Source organism: Podarcis filfolensis (assembly GCF_964270895.1).
Source record: "Podarcis filfolensis genome assembly, chromosome: 6".
Classification (NCBI taxonomy): domain Eukaryota; kingdom Metazoa; phylum Chordata; class Lepidosauria; order Squamata; family Lacertidae; genus Podarcis; species Podarcis filfolensis.
The window spans coordinates 752,699-773,962 of record NC_139609.1 but is presented as its reverse complement, the minus strand read 5'-3'; the positions used below and the strand labels follow the sequence as shown (position 1 = coordinate 773,962).

Below are 21,264 nucleotides of genomic sequence, written 5' to 3'. Positions count from 1 at the left end.
GTGGAGAGAAGAGAGCTTTTAAAGGGTGTCATTGAGCAACAGTCCCTCCCAGCTGTTTGCTCCAGTTGGACGGAGGGAAGCAAATCCTGGCAGGGTTTGAAAATATTTAGCAGTCTTTTTCCATGGCCAAAAACAGTAACTGAGAAACAAGGTCTACAGTGTTGAGAAACAATATCACATGGCTTGGCAGGCTTCCCAAATGCTTCCATTTACGATTCTTCTTCACATGACAATGGGGAAAGATCTCTGGGATGTGGAAGTTGTGCTGGTTGCATTTGCAATAGCAAAGGGTAAAGCAGTCAGGTAACTTTTAACCTTTGAGCTCAACAATCCAGCAATCTCAGTAAACACACCCTAGATAAAGATTGTATGAAAGGTTATTTTATAGCTCTGGGTTGCTTTAGTTGAGATTCCTGCCTTGCAGGGGGTCAGCGCAGATGACCCATGAGGTCCCTGTGATTCTATAATTTTAGGAATGCTGGAGAATGTGTTGACGTGCAATGCACAGAAGTGAGAGTCCAGGAGCAAAAACTCACCGTGACAAGATTAGGTGAAAATAGGCCACTGCTCTGTCTCCTTGATAACAGCTGAGCAAGGCAGGTGAGCAAGGCAGGTGGGCAGGATCAGGGCACTGGGAAGGCGGTCTGCTGCCAGGCTGAGGAAGACACATGGCAGTCATCGGGGTGGACCTGGGTAATATTGAGTCCTGTGTGAGGCCAAAATTTGACACCCTCTCCAGCCCAAAGCCGCCTTCCCAAAGCCAGGTAGGGGAGACACCAGGCTTTGGGAAGCAGGTATGAGGGCTCTGGCAGGGTCCTAGAGCCCTCTCCGCTCCTTCTCAAAGTTGGTAGTAGACCAGTATAAAGTAAGCAGCACATAAGCCGCACACAAAACACTACCAAACCATTCTACGTTCTAAAACTTATATTAATAATCCAAAACTTGAGAGAACAATGTACAAGATCTACTACAGAAGCCACAAACAGAAAACTCATTCAAATTGTGTCCAAAAGGAAGATTCAGTCTTTAAAGGTCCTTTAGCCAGGCTCCTGTAGATATAAACAAAAGTAAGTTTGATCAAAGTGTCAGCAATGTTGCGCTCAAGGGTTAGATATCAACGAAGATAGGTTTGATCAAACGAACTGTCGGTGATGTTACGCACAATAATTAGACAGGGTGCCGGCGTTTGTCACCTGTTACGCCCATGAAGAGTCTCGGGCTTCTTCAGTAAATTCTCTCTCACAGTTTTGATATATTTATAAACATTCAAGTCTATATGTTACATTTCTTCTTGGCTTAAGCTACAATATTTAATTTCTTTCTTCAGGAAATTCTCCCTCAAGATTTTGATGTACTAAGGCTTAGTAAATGAATAAATGCTTAAGTCAAGAAAGAACTTAGCAGGCTAAACATATCCAACTCCCTTGACCATTCCTCATAACTTGGTTTCCAGACCTTGGATCATCTTGGTTGCCCTCCTCTGCACACCTTCTAGTTTGTCAACATCCTCCTTAAATTGGTGCCCAGAATTGGACAAAGTATTTCAGGTGTGGTCTGACCATGGCAGAATGGAGCAGGACTATTTCTTGTCTTGGTCACTAGACTTCTGCAAATCTGATGTGCATTTGACATGATTGGCCCAAGTGTATCCAGTAAGCTTCATGGCTGAGTGGAGATTCGAACCCTAGCCTCATAGTCACAGCAAGCATTCTAACCATTATGCCACACTGGCTCTCAAGGAGTAGGAAAGAAAAATAGCCAGCCATGAGCTACAAAACAGTTTGTGGTAAATGCAGTTTCTTTCAGTTTAGAAGGCAGCAGAAGTGAGAACCTGAATTGTGTTTTCAGCAATTGAGAGTTTACTGAAACACTTTATGCCACAGCATTTCCTCATAATAAGCTGCTTCTCAGCATATATTGAAGTCCCCCACCGCAATCTGATTTTTAATTTTTTTAAAGTATTTTTATTAAATGTTATCATGAGCAATGTTATCAAGATTTCTGTTGTGGGGGGCAGGCTTCATGTTGGGGAGCCAGAACCTCAGTTAGTTAAATATTTTTATTAATTTACTTGATTGTAGGGGAAAGCTGCCCCCCCTTAGCTATGTCCATGAATTTTATCCATAGAATCCAAATAACAAAATGAAATTTCATGAGATAAAACACATAAAAACCAAACCAAGGCTGGCATGAGATGTTACATTCACAAGAAAAAATGATAAAGCTGGTTATCTGGATATTTGTGATAAGACACAGAGGAGGTGGTAAGAGGAGAGCACCGTCATAGAAAATGAGAGACCCGGAGGTGGGGCCCATGGCTTGAAACTTGCCCAGAAACACAAGTCCAGAGCTGAGCCGTCAAAGGCACAAGGAGCACCAAGAATAAATGGCTCTTTTTAACACCAGGAATTTTTTCCAACCAAATCGATGCTACTTAGCCCAAACTGAGAGGCCTGCAGAAGAGGCAAGTGTAATTTTTCTTTTTTAATGTATTCAATGAAATCCTGCCCAACTGAGACAAAAGAGGTTACCTATTTTTCAGGTGAGTTTTCCGGGTCGTGCTCGAAAAATTATTAAGGGCGCCTTTTTTCTTTCCTGTTTCACAAACCTCACTTTTTAGACCTGAAACCTTTCAGCTCCACGATGTGGAAAAGCGTCGGGGTTTCTGGGCTCTCCTCAGAAAGGCTCCCGTGTGGGCGAAGCTCCCCTCCGAGGGCGGGAGACGCGCCGGGAACAAAGGGCGCTGCCCGCCCGCCCCAGCGCCAGGGAGGCGGGAAGCAGCCATTGCTCAAGAGCGGAAGGAGCTCTCGAGCTGTTCCGGGGAGAGGGGGGCTGAAGTGTAGAATTCAAGTGCTTTACATGAAAGAAGTCCTAACGCCGTTCACTCTGGCTGAGGCTAGACTGCCCCAAGGCTTGCCTCACCCGCTTGCTTCACAAGGAGTGAATGGGTGGAATTGACAGCATGGGCTTTATCAGCACAGATTAAGGTAAGAACATTCACAAAATGCTGAAAAATATTTAATACGGTTTGGGGCAATTCACACAACCACTGTGATATGTCAGAATGTAGTTTATGGATAACTAACATGAGCTCATGCTTTTGGAAACACAGTTGTGAGAAGTGCACAAGCACCACAAGCAAGTCCCTACCTGACTAAATACGCATTTGTTCAGGAGCAACCTGTTCTGTGCTGATGGAAAAATACTTCATCAGCAGCTTCAACTCATAAGTGCATCTTCAGCACAGGAGAGGATTTGCATGCTGTGGCAGCTGTGCCAATGGAGAAAGGAAAACAGATAATCATTTCAGAATTCAAAGCTTTTCCAAGCAGGGATTTGAAGCCAAAGGGGCATTTTCCCTTCAAAAACATTTTCAATAGCCATAGATGTGTTCTGTTTTGGATTACCTAGGCTGCAATCCTGCGCACACTCATCTTGGGGTCAATGGGGCTTACATCCAAGTAGACATGTATAGGATATTTTGTCAGCCACCATAACAGTGACTTGCACTGCTACAATAGCACATATATCTGGCCTTTCTATGTAAGGTTTGCATCAGGATGGAAGCCTACTTGCCTTGTTCATTTACTTCAACCAGAAAAATAGGTGAAATAAATCCTGTAGAGTACAAATATGCTTTTGTCAGGAATAGGAATACGGAGAGTTCATCTGACTAATGTAGAAACCTCTCAAGCTTCTGCATTATTCTAATATTCACTAATGCCCAATAATCCTGTCTCTTTGTCATGAAAAGAGTTAAGTTATTTTACCTTTATCAGAGCATTTTCAAGAAAGACAAAATGACACAATTCTCTTCAGATCACAATCCTTTATTGATTAACAAGTAATAAGCAATAAGGACTCAATCATTCATCACTCATTCATTCATTCATTCATTCATTCATACACACATACCTACCAGATGGTTGGACCCACTAGAAGAGATGGCCAGTCTCTTCTAAGGGCCATCGGACGGCATCCTCCTGCAGGTAGGACAGCACGCAAAGTTCCCAAGGCTTTCCAGCTTCTTATATAGGCTCAGTTTCCATATGGCTACATTGTCTTGTATTGAAGGGGGTTGGACCAAGTGATAGCTGTTGTCATGATTATTCCTCAAATAGACATGAACAGGTAGCTGTTGTCCTCAAATAGACATGAATAGGTATAGCTGAAAACAGTCTGGTTTCCGACATGTTTGATTCCTCAGATAGATATGAATAGCATGTTTCAAACAGTCTAGTTTCCACCGTGTTGTCACCGTCCTTATGAATAATATGCTTCTTCCAACATGTCTTCTTTAAGAACAGTCATTTCTTTCAAGAACAGTCATTTGTTAATAACAGGTGGAGACGAATCAGCATATAGAGGGGAGGTCCAAAAAATATCTACATAGTGCCTAGGGAACAACTTGCACCTTAATATCAGCAAGACAAAGGAGATAGTTTGGACTTTCGGAGGAAGAGAAGAGAACTAGCCCCGCTGTACATCGGGGAGGGCTGTGTGGAGAGAGTCTCTTCCTTTAAATTCCTGGGAGTTTATCTCAGTGAAGACTTTAATTGGAAAATAAATACAACCCAGGTGGTTAAGAAAGCCCAGCAGACTCCATCTCCTCAGAGTATTGCAGAAGAACAATGTCAATCAACATTTGATGATCTCCTACCGGTCCACAATAGAAAGTGTCCTTTCATACTGCATCACGGTGTGGTATGCTGGTTTGAAATCAACTGATAGGAAGTGTCTACAGACGGTGGTGAATGCAGCACAAGATATTATGGGCTGTCCTGTGAATCCGCTGGATGAAATAGCGGAAGAACGTTGCCTCAGGAGAGTGAGGAAACCTGCCCTCAGGCAGAAGATATAGAAGCGTGATTAGTTGCACCAACAGGGTAAAGAACAGTTTCTATCCGTGGGCTGTTAGGCTGATGAATGAAAAGATAACAACAGGGCAACTGACTTTTGGGGTTGGTAGGTGTGCATCAGTAAACAAGGGGAATTAAGACTAAGTGAGCTGAGTGGGGGGTGCTCGTGTAATCTCACTGTATACAAGCTGTACAAGTGACAATAAAGTACAGTGGTACCTCGGGTTACATATGCTTCAGGTTATATACACTTCAGGTTACAGACTCCGCTAACTCAGAAATAGTGCTTCAGGTTAAGAACTTTGCTTCAGGATGAGAACAGAAATTGTGCTCTGGTGGCGTGGCAGCAGCGGGAGGCCCCATTAGCTAAAGTGGTGCTTCAGGTTAAGCACAGTTTCAGGTTAATAACGGACCTCCGGAACGAATTAAGTACTTAACCCGAGGTACCACTGTATTTCAATTTGTCTTAATCATATTTTTAGTTCTCAGGTTGTCCATTATTTCATCCAGACATGTTGTCATACTGCTCACCCTGTCTTACACAGTCCAGTAACTGGTTCACTGTTCATCCATCTATTCAATATTCAACAGTTTGGTTCATTCTCTCAGTCCATTTCTGTCCATCCTATTTTAAAAGTCTGATAATGGTTCTTCCTCAGTCCATTTTTATCCATCCCGTTTCCCACCTTCAATAATCCTTTGGAAAGTAATTAATTCAATCAGTTCTATATATGTAATTCAGTGATATCTTTATCCTTGGTTCTTCAGAACCCGACCCTCTGGTTCTCATTCATACTTCAGCCATTGATATCCATTCATAACTGCATTCAGACCCATCAAACATACTAAATATATAAGCAATTATAAAATAAGATCACATTTGGTTCTCACAGACTATTCCTGTGACTTAAAAACATCTTACTAAATCACATACTGTATATTCTGTAAGAGATTCAGCATATACCTGAACATTAGGAGAATGCATGTTGTTGTTTGATAGTCTGGGGAGCTTGAAACCAACTGTATTGAAAGAATACCTTTAATATTATCTATTCATACACAATTTGTGAAAAACACCTTTTCACCCTCACATCTTCACTGGTGTTCAGGTAATCTACATACCCTGCAGTTCGGAAGACTGTAGATAAAGGTGACATAGGAAGGGTGGACTGGGTTACTCTAGGATCTGCCTATGTGCAAATACATGATTGTAAAGGTAAGGTAAGGGACCCCTGGACGGTTAAGTCCAGTGAAAGGTGACTATGGGGTGCGGAGCTCATCTCACTTTTCAGGCCGAGGGAGCCGGCATTTGTCCGCAGACAGCTTCCGGATCATGTGGCCAGCAGGACTAAGCTGCTTCTGGCAAACCAGAGCAGCACACAGAAACGCCGTTTACCTTCCTGCCGGAGCAGTACCTACCTATCTACTTTCACTGGTATGCTTTTGAACTGCTAGGTTGGCAGAAGCCCGGACAGAGCAATGGGAGCTTACCTCCTCAGGCAGATTCAAACCACCAACCTTCCAATCAGCAACCCCAAGAGGTTCAGTAGTTTAGACCACAGCACCACCCATGTCCCAATGATTTAAAACATCTTCCCAATGAGGAAAAACAAGGGGGAAAGTTCTGGTTGGAAGAAAGGTGGGGTATAAATTTGAAACAAAAACAATTCCTGTTAAACACTTTGACATTTGACTCATTGCCCCACTTTCATGGAAGGAGGGAACAAAAGGAAGCCCAGAAAGGAAGTAGCAGGGACAAAGGCAATGACCCCACTCAGTTGCTCTACTTATTGCTCCTGGCTGTTGCAGATGTATGTACGTATATATGAAGTATATACTGAAAGAACCAGAAAAACATTGGAGTAAATACTCAACTTTTTAATATGAAAGGGAGATATGAAGCCCCGTTGTACTTGATACAGTACAGAAAAAAAGTGCAGCATGTAACTGAACACACCATCCAGTAGTTAAAAACCACGATGAAAGCTAATGCCAGAAAGAGCAACTGTCGGCTACATTTTAAGTGGTACAGTGGTACCTCGTGTTACTACCTAATCTGTTCTGGAGGTTTGTTCGTAACAGGAAACCACTCGTAACATGAGGCATGCTTTCTCTAATGGTGCCTCCCGCTGCTGCGCCACCAGCACGCAACTTCCACTCACATCCCAGGGCAAAGGTCGCAACAAGGGGCATCTACTTCTGGGTTAGCGGAGCATGTAACCCACAGCATTCGTAAGGGGGACGGTACGTAACACGAGGTACCACTGTACCTCTAAGATCTACAGTGTGGCTCAATTTGCCAGCAAAAGCTGTTAAAACATGTACACACTAGAAGACAAAGGCAATCAGAGAATCACCGTCGCAGTATTATCATCTGGCAACCCGTTATACTTTACAGACTATAAATACATATACATGGTTTGTAATATTCTCCAACTGCAACAATACAAAACACACAATATGAGCACTATCCTGCACTTGTACAATAATTTACTGAACAGTCTGAAATTTATTTAAACTCATAAGACCTGCCAAGCTGAGCTTTTACTAAAGCGGAAGTGACAAGTTTTCTCATGAATATGCCATTGACAGTAAATATTAATGGCCTTCATGAGGCAAGGGCAGGGCATTCCAACTGCAGAACAACTTTTGATGAAATAGGTTGGGCATGCTTATTCACACATCCTAAAGTGTTTTTAGGATGTGTCAATAAAAAAACCCCATGTTTTTAATGGGACGCCATTAAAACCACAGCGCCCAGGACTTGCTGATCAGAAGGTCAGTGGTTCGAATCCGCGCAGCGGGGTGAGCTCCCGTTGCTCAGTCCCTGCTCCTGCCAACCTAGCAGTTCAAAAGCACGTCCAAGTGCAAGTACTCCGGCAGGAAGGTAAACGGCGTTTCCGTGTGCTGCTCTGGTTCGCCAGAAGCGGCTTAGTCATGCTGGCCACGTGACCCGGAAGCTGTACGCCGGCTCCCTCGGCCAATAAAGCGAGATGAGCACCGCAACCCGAGTCACTCACGACTGGACCTAATGGTCGGGTCCCTTTACCTTTAAAGTGTTTTTGGATTGCTTTATGTTACTGGTTTATTATTTGTGCTTCAGGGATAAGTGTTGGCAGGATGTGGGAAGATCCCTTCGTGGGTCTGCTAGAGGCTGAGCGCTTGACAGCAGTAGCACAGCTGCAGAATTAAGTCTGCTAGCCCCTGCTTTGGGCCCATCTTCCCTGACAAGTGGGAGGAATTTAGGTATCAGGACAGCCAGCATGTAGCAACTGCGAGTCTGAATTCTATCAGTCTCCCAGATTGATGGAGCCTGACCAACGTGTCTTGATGTAGGCCCTGACTGGATAGATGCTACATATTGGCATCTTTGTTTGCAGCCCCCAGTGGGCAAGTCTAATCTTGCTTATGTTGCATTATTCTGCTTACAGGCTATTTCACTGCTTTTTATTATGCATGAAGTCTGCTACTTCATAAAAGCACTGAAGTTCTCTCCACTGATGTTCTTATTGCCACTGAATCCAAAAGAACACTTGCATTTGGCAAAACACAAGGTTAAGTCATGGAAAGGCACAGACAAGGATAATATTTTATTGATCTAAGCTCCAGGAAAACTAGCATTTAGCAACAACTCACAATAGTTTCAGAGTTGAATGCCCAGCGAGCATGGAGAATTACAACCGAACAGAGTAAGAGTACAATGTGCATCATAGACAGAACTGCTGGGAACCACAGGTGGGCAGAGTGCTGTGGTGCTCATCTCCAGCTCGCCGTCTTCTCACAGGCATATGGCCGGCCACTGTGAAAACATGGTGCTGGACTAGATGAGCCCTTGGCAGGCTTGTTTTATGTTCTTATACAGAAAATCCACTTTTAAAACAGAATGGCACAAAGGTGAAACAGAAGGCTAGTGAAAACACTGTAAACTTATATAGGATTTGTTTCAAGTAACTTTGCAACAACAACAAAACTAATTCCTAGACTGATAAAGGTAAGCTTACATAAGACACTTTTGAATTCCAAAGTTAACAGTTTGGTGACTAACACTACTGCTGGTTTGTTTGTTTTAATTACTTGTCAAGGTTTCTAGACTGGCTGCAAACACACAGAACGAACTCCAGATCAAACACAATGGGGTGCTGGTGCATTGAGCAAAAAAATGTGTTTGCCAAATATACTTTATTGCACTTGATTCAGCTATATCAGTTGCAGTGATCTGCCTGTCCTTGAGCTGGATCCAGCCTTCCAAGCCTTCCCCAGGGACTTGCTAACCCCTCAACCCAATGTTACACAGCTTGTCTGGTGAAAAAAAACCCTGTGCCAAGTAAAAATGGGGCAGAGCCATTTTCACCCCTTTTGAGGTACCAGGCAGTGAGTTTTAAACCTCTCTGCCCATCTCTGCACTACAAGAAGGAAGCAAATGGTCTCTTCCCTGCCCATTAGAGTAATGATCTAGAGAGTGGGGAGAAGTCAATAACCTGCTTCCTCAGCTGATCTGTCTATGGTGTGTAGTCTGTATGTTTAGTACAGTTCAATTCCCAAGTATTGGCCAAGGGTGAATGTGGAGCTCAGGCCAAAACAGGTTTGCCACACCTGAGCTATACCATAGCTTGAGCCACAGTTCATGAGGTGGGAGTCAGATAAAAGGCTGGATATCACAGTTTCTCTTACAAGGCTGCATTTAGGACTGAATATACTAAAAATTATGATAAGACTCTCACAGCAGGCAAACACTGCAACAAATGCCTGGATTAACATCAGCTTCTGATTAATATTGTAGAGTTAAGAAAGCAGTCTTATTTAAAGCTGCATTGAAGTCCTACCTTCCTACCACAAAGTTCTAGTTTTGAAAAGCAAAACATGGAGTGCTGGGTTCTTCAGCCATATTATTGTCCTGCAAAAAGTCTGTCCCTCCATAAAGCTGTTTGATTGTTCAGGTGGGACCATGTCTGTATTAAGTACAGTTTGAGTAAGCAATGTTCCTAGAACCCATTTCCATTTACTTCCTGCCATTAGAATAGTACAAAGGCACTTCAGTCTTGAGAATATACCATCACACTCAGGGCTCGTCCACTTCCACTTGTTCTGTGCTTAGAAAGCACGGGTCTGAGGTTCACATTTGCCCCGCTGCTTTCCCTGGAAAACCCACCATTTACCACTGAATTGGACAATCATCAATCCACAGGAAAAAATGACTGACATTTGTTCTGATTCAGCAGCAAACAGCAGGGTTTCCTGGGGAAAAGCAGCAGGACAAGCAGAAACGTGAAAGACCAGCATTGCTCTCCTGGCTTCCTAATGCTGCAGACTGCTGCTGGTTACTAAGACCTGAGAGGGCAGGAGGCAGGCAGTGGGCAGTGGCAAACTGGCTTCTCTGCTGCACCCACTTGCACCAAGCTGCACGCTGCCCTCTCTCAGTCACTCTCAACAAAGCACAGGGTTGCAAAGCCAAGGAAGCAATGCCATTCTGTCCGTGCCGCCTGTGGAAAGCATGGTAAGGGAAGGAAATAAGGGGAAAGGATTCCCAGGACAACTGCTTTAGTATGTTTAATCCCCATGGCTGCAGCTCCATCGAAATCACACATTGTGCATGCTTGTCAACTATTATTACAGTCTTCTCTGCGGAATCTCTTGGGCTGCTTTGCTGAACCCCAGCGTTTGGCAGAATACAATTTGAGATATGCTAGAATAACCAAATAGCCATTGTGACAATTGCAAAAGCAAGTTATCAATACTAGTTGGAATATGTACAGCTTACACAGTAACTACCAGACACCTATAGCACAAAATCATATCTACCACTTACTTGGAATACAGAGGTTTATGTGACATATTATCTTTATCAGTTTACAGCGGGGGGTAGGGTGGGTGGGAGCTTTTTGGCCAGACCTTTATCTCCCCACCCTTGTGGATCGATTTTGAGAGGTGTGCGGGACCACTCATCTGTCAGTCATCTGACATAATAATTGCCTGATGTAAACAGTATTGCTTCTAATCTCACAAGGAAATGAAGTTTTACTATGGGATGGTTTGTGCAGTTTCATGGGTTGGTCCATGCTCCAGCCCAGCAACACGTTCAGAAAACAAGGCGGCACCAAACAACCCTTATGAGATGAACCTAAGCAGCCCACCCACCCGCTGAAGAGGAATCTTGCTGGTCCTGCCCATCTATCTTGCTGACCATATGAAGCTTTATTCATTTTTATTGCTTGTGTTCAGGCAGACAAGGCCATCAACTCCACAATGAAAAAAGAACAGGAGCACTGACAGGTGACAACCAGAAGTACTCCACCAGGCTGTATTGCATGTAGCCCATGATTAGCCCAAATATCACATCTGTTACATTGTGCCTGCCTAGCATGACTCGGGAAATTCCCACTATGAAGGTCCAAAGCACCACCAGCACCCGCAGAGGGACAGCCAGGACAAGGTGATGTAGAATAAATCTGCAGACCATGGCGGCTCTCGTCGCATGACCTGAAGGAAATGAATACCTGTCCACAGACACCGTGGCAAACATGTCCATCTTGTTGTGAGCTGGCCGCCTTCGCTTTACCAATCCTTTCACCGCTGCCACCAAAATTAGATCAAGGATCAGAGCTGGGAGACAAGGTGAATAAAGAGGTTTCAGACATTTTAAAGAGCAACTTGGTAAACAACAAAGCTTAGAGACTGAATTTCTGTTATCTAACACCCATTTATCGGATGCAAGGAGATTCAGGACATAGTACTTTGATTTGCCTTTAAGGTGCCACAGAATTCGTGGCTGGTTTCATACCAATATTACAAACTTACATTTGTTTCCTAGTCATAGTTCCCCAACCCTAAAATAATTTGAGTTCTGAGAACCTTGAGCTGCATGGACCTATTAAACAAAGTGACTTGTGTAGAATGCCTATACTAATCTCTGGGCATTACCAGGTGAATACATGAGGTAGCCTATTTTTCCATATAACCCTAGTAAAATTATCAGTTGGCAAAAAATTTATCAGTTGGTTCCCTGTCTTTATTATGTGAAAAATAACCCAAAATATCTAATATCCAATTTGATAGTTCTATTTTGCCCACAAGGGCTCAAATAGTCCAGAAAAGATCCATAATGTACTCTAATAATTTTTGAGAGCATCATTGAAAAGCTGCAGAAGAAACAGTCCAAAATCTGTATATAATGGGGCAGGGGGGAATCTTATATTTTAGATTTCATGTATAAATTGAATTGTTCATGGAAGTAGAAGAATGGTCTCTTTTCTACATTTAGCCTGTTAACTGACACTGATCAATGATTGATCATATCTCTGTTGAGGTAACATGCCTGGTTTAAAACAGTATGTCCCTGCTTAAATTGTTGTTACCACTCTAGCTGATGATATAGCCTACAGCCATTGTATTCCATGACAGCCATCAGTAATGAAAGAACACCTTAGTTATGAAAAAAGTCAAAAATTCATAATACAGTCGTACCATGGATCTCGAACACCTTGCGAGTTAAACGTTTTGGCTCCCAAACGCCACAAACCTGGAAGTGAGTGTTCCGGTTTGTGAAAGTTTTTTGGAACCCGAATGTCTGACGCAAATTCCACTGCTTCCGATTGAGTGTGGGAAGCTCCTGCAGCCAATCAGAAGCCGCGCCTTGGTTTTCGAACTTATTCAGAAGTCGAACGGATTTCCGGAACGGATTCCGTTCGAGAACCAAGGTACGACTGTACAATGTTTTCTCAAATGTTTTAAATAATCTTAGAAGTAATTGTCATCGTTACTTCATTCAAGGGCAGGTGATTGTGACAATGTTGTACACGGTATTTTACCATGAACAGCATAACCATTCTCCATAAAGAGGACATGCAAGCGCTACACAAGATTCCTGAGACATGCAGGACAACCATTCCAGAACTCTGCCATCCATTGTACACGTTCTCATGCCATCCCATAAACAGGCCAGCACTTCCAATTTCTCCTCCACCTCTTGGGTTTGCCATCACCCAAGGAGGATTACAGTGCCATGTGTTTAGGTGCCATCTCAAAGAAAGGCTAAAAATAACCCTCAAAAAAACAACCCAAATTCCTTCAGAACCTCCTCCTCCCAAAATTCCACCAAACTCATGTTGATCACTCCCTCCAAACCAATTTGCTTGAAATAGTTGAGTAGTAATTTCCTGCTCTTTATTTCAGCTCATAGGAACAGTGATTGAATTTCCTCCAAAAACCTCAGGCTTTATATACATTTTTTACACAATGAGCACCACCTGATTATTTTTCCCTCCTGGAGCCTGATTGGGCTGCTGCTGCCGGCCAATCAGTTGTTGCATCCTAGTATCCTACCAGCCTAATAGGCTGATTAACTTTCTCCTGGGGTCTAATTGGGCTGCTCCTGCAGGCCAATCAGGCTGTTTCATTCTAGGATCCTACATGCCTATGGTTCTAGGATCCAAGCTTAGTACGTAACACCCCTCCCCTCTAAGTTCCCGTTGTAGTCATCAAGGTATGCCGGTCGCCTGCGTATGCATTGTGGTCTGGGGTGTCCCTCGGTAGGGGTTCCTGGTTTTGGCCCTTGTTCCGGGGCTGCCAGCTGTGACGGGGCCACTGGGTCAAGGGGCCCTACATTAGCTTACTGGGATTGGCATGGTTCGGGTCACTGGGGCTAGCCATCACTGTGGTGAACCGCACCAGCTCCCACGTGGGATTTCAATTGGATTTTTAAAATAAAATGCTTTTGGAGGAAAAATCTTTCTAAAGATAGTTTTCTATTTAAGTTACATTATACAGTGGTACCTTGGATTACAGACGCTTCAGGTTACAGATTCCGCTAACCCAGAAATAGTACCTCGGGTTAAGAACTTTGCTTCAGGATGAGAACAGAAATCACGCGGTGGCGGCGCGGCGGCAGCAGGAGGCCCCATTAAGAACAGGAGGCCCCAGGTTAAGAACAGTTTCAGGTTAAGAACAGACCTCCAGAACAAATTAAGTTCTTAACCTGAGTCACCACTGTAGTCCAAAGGCTATTCATCAGGAAATAAGGATTTGTTTTAAGTCTTTCATGTGTGCTAAAACCCAGTCTAAGTGTTTTTTTTAAAAAAACTGTTCAACAAATATGGATACATATGCTAGAATGTTATTGTTTTAGTTAAATAGTTTAAATTGTTATTAAGGAAATGATTATATTTCTCCTTCCAGTAAAGTACAGCAGAAACGTTGTCCAAATATAAAGTTAACTTATTAAATCTCACAATAATTTCATAATTATCTGTCTATGTATTTCTAATAGTATAACCAAATCAGTAATTTTTGATATACAGTAACTGTAGAAACCACTCTGAAAATTTATTATTCCAAAAATGAAACCTTCATCTGGTTGTAAATATTAAAGTTATACCAGCAAGAATGAGTCTTTCTGTAAAAAAATGATTTAAATCAAGTCTTACTGACTAGTGATTTAAATTGATTTGATTTAAATCAAATCCACCCTGCCCTGTGGGATTGCTAGGAGCTGTTTTCGCGCCTTTTTTAACCTTCTTGCACTCTTTTACAGCTGTTTTTGTCATTTTTAAAATCACATCTGGGTTCACGACAATGCATGTGTGCACAGTTGCACATGCTTTCAAAGCACATAAACGGGGAGTTTCTGGTATATTCGTGTTCCTGAAAAGACTTCTATAGGAAAACCAATGGCAGCAGGTTCCACTTGGATGACATACGAAACATAGTTTGGGATGAAACATTTGGGTAGACCTGTACAGGTTCATCTAAATCAGGAGAAACCGTTTTCATAAATGGCCATTGGCCTACTGCACCTATCTCATGAAGAACCATGGCATCAACATCCATACAATTTATGTCAAACTTGGAGTGTTGCAACAATAGTTAATATTGTATGTAATTTCCCCCGTAGCACAGGAAGGTTGGGATGAAGGCAAGTGTCATGGCCACAACACTCTTTGTGCCCTTGCACTCTAAGGCTGAATAAGGGCTCTGTCTGAAATACAAACACAAGCCAGATTTTCTAGAAGTGGAAGCTCAGATTTAAATATGACATAATAAATATAAGTAATGGTAAAAATATTAGTAAATGGTATGTCAAATACAATTATTATAGCTCCGAATTTTTTTTAGTTATATACATCTTCCTAATGCAGATAGGGATAGCTTCCAGCGTGTCTGTAGAAAACATTGCAATGTGACATCATTTTCATAAATGACATTTTAGGGAAAGATGGAATGAATGGGGGAAATCTCTCCGCCCAGTTCTCCCAGATACACTGACAGCTGGGCTACTCCCCACAGTTATCAGATAAAAAATATGGGAAGCAAAGACCACACAAGGTAAAGCTTTGATAAGAAAGGGAGCTCTTACCAAAGAGCAGGTTGAGCAGCACCTCACGGCCTGCTGAGCTGGCACTTCTACAGAGCCCATACAATGTGCCAGCCAACCAAGGAATGCCATGTCCTGAAATCTCTACAGCCTTCATCAGAGGACGAGCACTGCCCCAAGGGGAATTCTCTCCAGCACATACCCCCAACTGTTTAGAGGCCCAAAGATCAACAGCCAACAAGGAGCGCAGGGCAATACCCACAAAAGATGGATTAAGCTTCATGCAGTCCTCTTCAGGTAAAGCCTGTGGAGGACCAGCGCTGGCTGTCGATTCCTTGCGATGAGAAGGGCTTTCTGGGGGTGCTGAGCTCCTCTGACTTGTCAGTGATAGGAACTCCAGTCTGCTGCCTGGGGCCCGTCTCTCACGGCTACTCTTTGGGCTATTCCTAGGGCTAGGCATGATAGTGCGGATGTCGCTGATTCGTCGGAAGAACTGGGAAGATAAAAAGTTGGGGCAGTTTGATTCATCAGTCTATGCAATAAATGCATTAATATTTTAATCACATATTTTAACATATTGTGCCCCTTTCCCTCTTAGAGACAACACAGCCTAATCTAACACATGTCTACTCAGAAAAAAAATCTCACTGAATTCTGTGGGTCTTACTCCCACATAAGTGGTTATATGACTGTAGTCTAAATCAGTTAAGTAGCAGCATTTGCTAGAGCTACCTGCTTTTGAGATTCAAAATCTATTTTAGCTTGAACAAAGCAATAAAAACCAGACAAATAAAAATCTGTATATTACTGATCAGTAAGTACCCCGAAAAACAGCTTCAACATTGTAAGCAAGCTACACACTTCCACATTCTACAAGTAGCAACCAACTGGTGTGTTTAAAATAATGCTATAAAATAAAATAATGCTAGCATTTAACTATAGCATTGTCTATTTCAGTTATCCAATAAATCACCAGTTTCTATTGTTTCAAACATGCAGGTACTGATGGCAAAGTTCTGCAGCTATAGCACACATTCATGTAATTTAGACTAGGGGTGCAGAATTCAGCATGCTAAGGATTTCAACATCATTTTTGAAATAGCATATTTCTAGCTGTCATGGATATAAAAGTATCTTGCAAGTGCCTGCTGAAATCTCAGAAGCTGGAAGGGCAAGGTGGAGGATTTCTAGAGAGCAGCACTTCAGTGTCCTACATATTTTGGACCTCCAGTTCACTTACAAGAAGCAAGAACATGCAAAATTACCTAATATGTATAATAATAATAATAATAATAATAATAATAATAATAATAATAATAAAATTTATTTATATCCCGCCCTCCCCAGCCGAAGCCGGGCTCAGGGCAGCTAACAACAAGCAAATAATCAAACAAACAAATAATCCAACATTCTAAAAACATTTCATTATAAAAATTAATTAAAATCAAATTGATGGCAACCGTTAAGCAAAATTCTGTGCAGGTTGCCAGAGGAGGGAGTCAGGCTGCGCCCTGACCAAAGGCCTGGTGGAACAACTCTGTCTTGCAGGCCCTGCGGAAAGATGTCAGGTCCCGCAGGGCCCTAGTCTCTTGTGACAGAGCCGATTGGAGCCGCAGCCGAGAAAGCCCTGGCTCTAGTTGAGGCCAGCCTAACCTCTCTGTAGCCTGGGACCTTCAGGATGTTTTTATTTGCAGACCGTATGTTCCTCTGTGGGGCATACCAGGGCATACCAGGAGAGGCGGTCCCGTAGGTACGAGGGTCCTAGGCCGTATAGGGCTTTAAAGGTTAAAACCAGCACCTTAAACCTGATCCTGTACTCCACCGGGAGCCAGTGCAGCTGGTATAGTACCAGATGAATGTGATCTCGCAGCAAAGACCCCATAAGGAGTCTCGCATTCTGCACCCGCTGGAGTTTCTGGGTCAGTCTCAAGGGCAGCCCCACATAGAGCGAGTTACAATAATCCAGTCTGGAGGTGACCGTCGCATGGATCACAGTGGCTAGGTCAGGGCGAGAGAGATAAGGGGCCAACTGCTTAGCTTGGCGGAGATGAAAAAATGCCGCCTTTGTTATAGCTGTAATCTGCGCCTCCATAGAGAGGGAGGTATCGAAGATTACACCCAAACTCTTAACAGACGGTGCTGGCACTAATTGCACCCCCGCAAGAGATGGGAGTTGCCCCCTCAATCCCATATCGTCCCATCCCAGCCAGAGGACCTCTGTCTTCGAAGGATTTAACTTCAACCGGCTCCCACGTAACCATCCAGCCACAGCTTCCAGACATCTGGTCAGTGTGTCTGGGGCCGAGTCAGGATGGCCATCCATCAACAGATAGAGTTGGGTGTCATCGGCATACTGATGGCAACCCAGCCCAAAACTCCGGACAAGCTGGGCGAGGGGGCGCATAAAGATGTTAAAAAGCATCAGGGAGAGTATCGCAGCCTGAGGCACGCCACACACCAAGGAGTGGCGCGATGACAATTCCCCCCCAAGCGCCACCCTCTGTCCCTGACCAGATAGAAACGAGCGCAGCCATTGAAGGACTGTGCCCTGGATCCCCACGTCGGCAAGGCAGTGGTCCAGGAGTTCGTGATCGACCATGTCGAAGGCTGCTGACAGGTCTAGAAGAATCAGCAGCCCCGACCCGCCTCGATCCAGCTGCCTGCGGAGATCATCTGTTAGGGCGACCAGAGCCGTCTCGGTCCCATGACCAGCGCAGAAGCCGGACTGGAATGGATCCAGAGCCGATGTTTCATCCAGAAACCTGCCAAGCTGTTCAGCAACCGCTATCTCAATCACCTTACCCAGGAATGGAAGATTCGAAACCGGGCAGTAATTGGATAGATCTAAGTGATCTAATGATGTTTTCTTTAAGAGCGGGCGCACCACTGCCTCCTTCAGTTCCCCTGGGAATATCCCGGTGCCAAGGGACAAATTGATGATATCCCCCAGGGGGCCCCGCACCTCGTCTGGACACGCTCTAATCAGCCAAGACAGGCACGGGTCAAGAGGACAGGTGGTGGGCTTTCCAGCTCGGAGGAGTCTGTCCACATTGGCTGGGAATATCCGGTCAAAGTGGTCCAATACTGGACCCGAGGACAGTCGAGGGGCCTCCAGTTCCTTTATTGTATCCAAATTGGCAGGGAGGTCATGGCGGAGCAACAGGACCTTCTCCGCAAAAAAGCTCGCAAATGCCTCACAGCTGTGTGTCAGATTGTTATTTAAATTTGGCTGTCCTTCAAGGGACGTTAAAGACCTAATTGTACTAAATAATTGCGCCGGGCGAGAGCTAGCGGATGCAATGGAGGCCGAGAAGTAAGACTTCTTAGCAGCCTTCACTGCCATCTCATAGGTTTTCATAAAAACCCTAAAAGATGTTCTTGAGGCTCCGTCACGGGCATCCCGCCATACTCGCTCTAGCCGTCTGAGGTCCCGCTTCATTTTCCGAAGCTCCTCAGTAAACCAGGGAGCCCGGTTTCTGCGGGGTTGCAGAGGGCGCTTAGGTGCGATCTCATCGATGGCTGCCAGGAGCTGGATATTCCAGCCCTCAACAAGCTCAGTCAGTGAGTTGCCAGGGGGAGCAAGGTCCCGCAAGGCTTGACGGAATTATGTATACATATCACAGATTTTAGCTGCTTTCTTTTTGCAGGTTTTTGTAATGGGTGGGGGGGGGTTAAATCAAGTTTCAGTCCACTGATGCAATTTGAAGTTGGATCAAGAAAAGTAGGGTACAATATGCATGCTGGACACTAACAGACAAGTTTCCCCATATTAAATGTGAGGTACTCATATAAGAGGACTGTATCACATCCATTTCTTTCTGCACACTTTAACTGGCCTTTAAACTCATAAACCTAAGAGGATCAAAACTTTTTTCTGTGTGCAACCAATTTGTGAATAATAAGTATGGCTTTCATTCCTCTCCACAATCAGCAAAAGATTTACTTTTTAGAATATTACTTAAGCAGTAAGAAAACTAAGGTGTTATAAGAACTTGGGAAAATAGGAAGAGCTCTGCTGGATCACACCAAAGGGCTATGAAATGCAGCATTCTGTTCACAGTGGCAAACCAGATACCTACAAGCAGAACAGAAGTGCTGTAGCCCACTTGCAGCCTAGGACCCACGTACCTATGGGACCACCTCTCCTGGTATGCCCCATGGAGGATCTTAAAGTCCACAAATGACAACACTTTTGAGGTCCCAAGTTGCAAGGTGGTTAGATTGGTCTCAACTAGGGCCAAGGCCTTTTCAGTACTGGCCCCGACTTGGTGGAATGCTCTGTCACAAGAGACTAGGGCCATGCGGGACTTGACATCTTTCCGCAGGGCCTGCAAGACAGAGCTGTTCCACCTGGCCTTTGGTTTGGACTCAGTCTGACCCTTATGTTTCCCTCCCCTTACGGTTTTGATCTATGGGCTACTTTTAAAAAGAGTCTGCAATTTAAATTGGGTTTTTTTTCTATTATGTTTTTATTGTAATTTTACTGGTGTTAGCTGCCCTGAGCCCAGCTCTGGCCAGGGAGGGCTGGGTATAAATAAAAAATTTTATTATTATTATGTAAATGGAACAAAATGTAAGTAATCTGTTGAAAATCACAGGGCTCGGTCGGTTCATAGGGGGAGAGGTAGGTGGTCCTGAGCCCTTTAAGGGTTTAGTGGTCAAAAGCAGCACTTTGGATTGGACCCGGTAGCTAGCGGGCAGCCAGTGCGGTCAGACCAGGATCGGCGTGAGATGCCCGAACCGGCTTCCCCCGGTGAGCAACTTGGCGGCTGAATTCTGCACCAGCCGAAGCTTCCGAACCGTCTCCAGGGGCAGCCCCACGTGCAATGCTCTGCAGTAGCCTAACCTAGCGAGGCAACCCTTTAGGCGCGTGAAGAGTCTCCCTCCAGCCCGGCCCGGAGCTCTCCTTCCGCCCCCCTGGGCTCAGCTCCCGGAAGGGCGAAGGCGGCCCTGGGCGGCAGGGGTGTCCTCCTTCACAAGGCAGCTCTGGGCCCGGCCCCTTTTTCTCTGGCCCTGGTCTGGAAAGGTCTCGTCCCCCCGAGAGCGCGGGGCCTGCCGCCTCTCCGAAGGAGGCTCTCCGGAGGAAGGCCTGGGCGGAGGGCGGCGCCGGGACTGGAGCGCCGCGCTCGGGGGGGCCTCCCTCACGCCCGCCCGCCCGCCCCTCCAGCGCCCCCCAAGCGCCCTCGGCCCTCAGCCCGGACAGCGCCGCCCCCCGCCTTCGCGCCCCGCCGTTACCTAGCAACCTCGCCACCCTCTGCGGCTCTCACGGGAGGCGGGCCTTGGGCTCAGCTTCCGCTTCCGCCCGGCGCCATAGGGCCGCAGCCGCCGGCCGAGGGGCGGGGCTGGAAAGAAAAGGCGGGAGAGGACGCCCCCCCCCCCGCTTTCCCTCAGGGTCAAATTCGCACGCTAGGCCGAGCTCCGCCGGCCTGCTTTAGAAACGGGCGGCCGTTTGGGCTCATGAAAGCGACCGCCCTGGCCTCGGCCTTTTCCCTTCTCTCTCACGGCGCCCTCAGGGAGCCATGGCGTGGCCCGCCCACCCGACCTTTCGCTCGTGGGCCGCAGCCCGCTTCCTAGCCTCTTGGGTTGGAAGGGGTCCCCGAGGGTCATCCAGCCCAGCCAGGCAGGAAGAGTCTCAGACAAAACATCCTCGGGCAGATGGCCGTCCTAAGGGATTGTAGGAGTCAGAATCACAAGACGTTTTTTAAAAAAACAGACGCCCGAAGTATTTGTCTTGTGGGCCTTCACAGATCCCCGGCGCGCGTGATGGCAGGCGGCCTCCACAGGGCGGGGTGCGTCTCCTTAAGACGCACCCGTCGGCCTCCTAGGTATAAATTCAGCTTGCAGGTTTGGGCGCACTTCCCCAATCCATTCAGCTGCAGCTCCAGCCTTTCCTGGTTGAGGATCTCTGGGCGAATCGGAGGCGACGGGGATCCGCCACCAAGGACGCCCAGGCCCACGCGTTGACTGGGTCTCCTGGCGCCTTCTTTCGCCTTCGTGGGGGGAAGCGAGGAATAAAGGAAAAGCCTCTGGAAGCTCAATCTGACAGGAGTGAGACGGGGGCTCAGGGCCCGGGGCGGCCCATCCTTGACATAGACAGCC

General features: G+C 45.4%; 2 protein-coding genes across 7 annotated transcripts in view; both read right to left on the bottom strand.

Moving 5' to 3' along the window:
- Positions 1–2,703, bottom strand: part of FMO5 (flavin containing dimethylaniline monoxygenase 5) — a 45,720-nt gene extending 43,017 nt beyond the window's left edge. The window contains exon 1 of one of the 3 annotated variants that reach the window (XM_083621415.1): positions 2,614–2,703. The gene's annotated coding sequence lies outside the window, so the exon portion shown is untranslated. Of the gene's footprint in view, positions 1–536; positions 656–2,531 lie in introns of those variants that run through there. The other 2 variants (XM_083621413.1, XM_083621414.1) reach the window with 2 other exon arrangements.
- Positions 547–20,932, bottom strand: PLPP6 (phospholipid phosphatase 6; the record flags this gene model as incomplete). Of its 4 annotated transcripts, XM_083621479.1 has the most annotated exons (4): positions 20,401–20,519; positions 15,208–15,658; positions 11,354–11,459; positions 547–655 (listed from the first exon to the last, which is right to left on the bottom strand). In XM_083621479.1, the coding sequence occupies exons 2-4, from the start codon at positions 15,623–15,625 to the stop codon at positions 547–549; spliced, it is 633 nt and encodes a 210-aa protein (XP_083477605.1). In that variant the 5' UTR covers positions 15,626–15,658; positions 20,401–20,519. The 4 variants fall into 4 exon arrangements, with proteins under 4 accessions (XP_083477605.1, XP_083477604.1, XP_083477602.1 ...); XM_083621478.1 differs by lacking the exons at positions 547–655; positions 20,401–20,519 and adding an exon at positions 20,708–20,932 and having other exon boundaries at positions 8,435–11,459; XM_083621476.1 differs by lacking the exon at positions 547–655 and having other exon boundaries at positions 8,435–11,459; positions 20,401–20,518.
- Between the last annotated feature and the right edge of the window lie 332 nt (positions 20,933–21,264).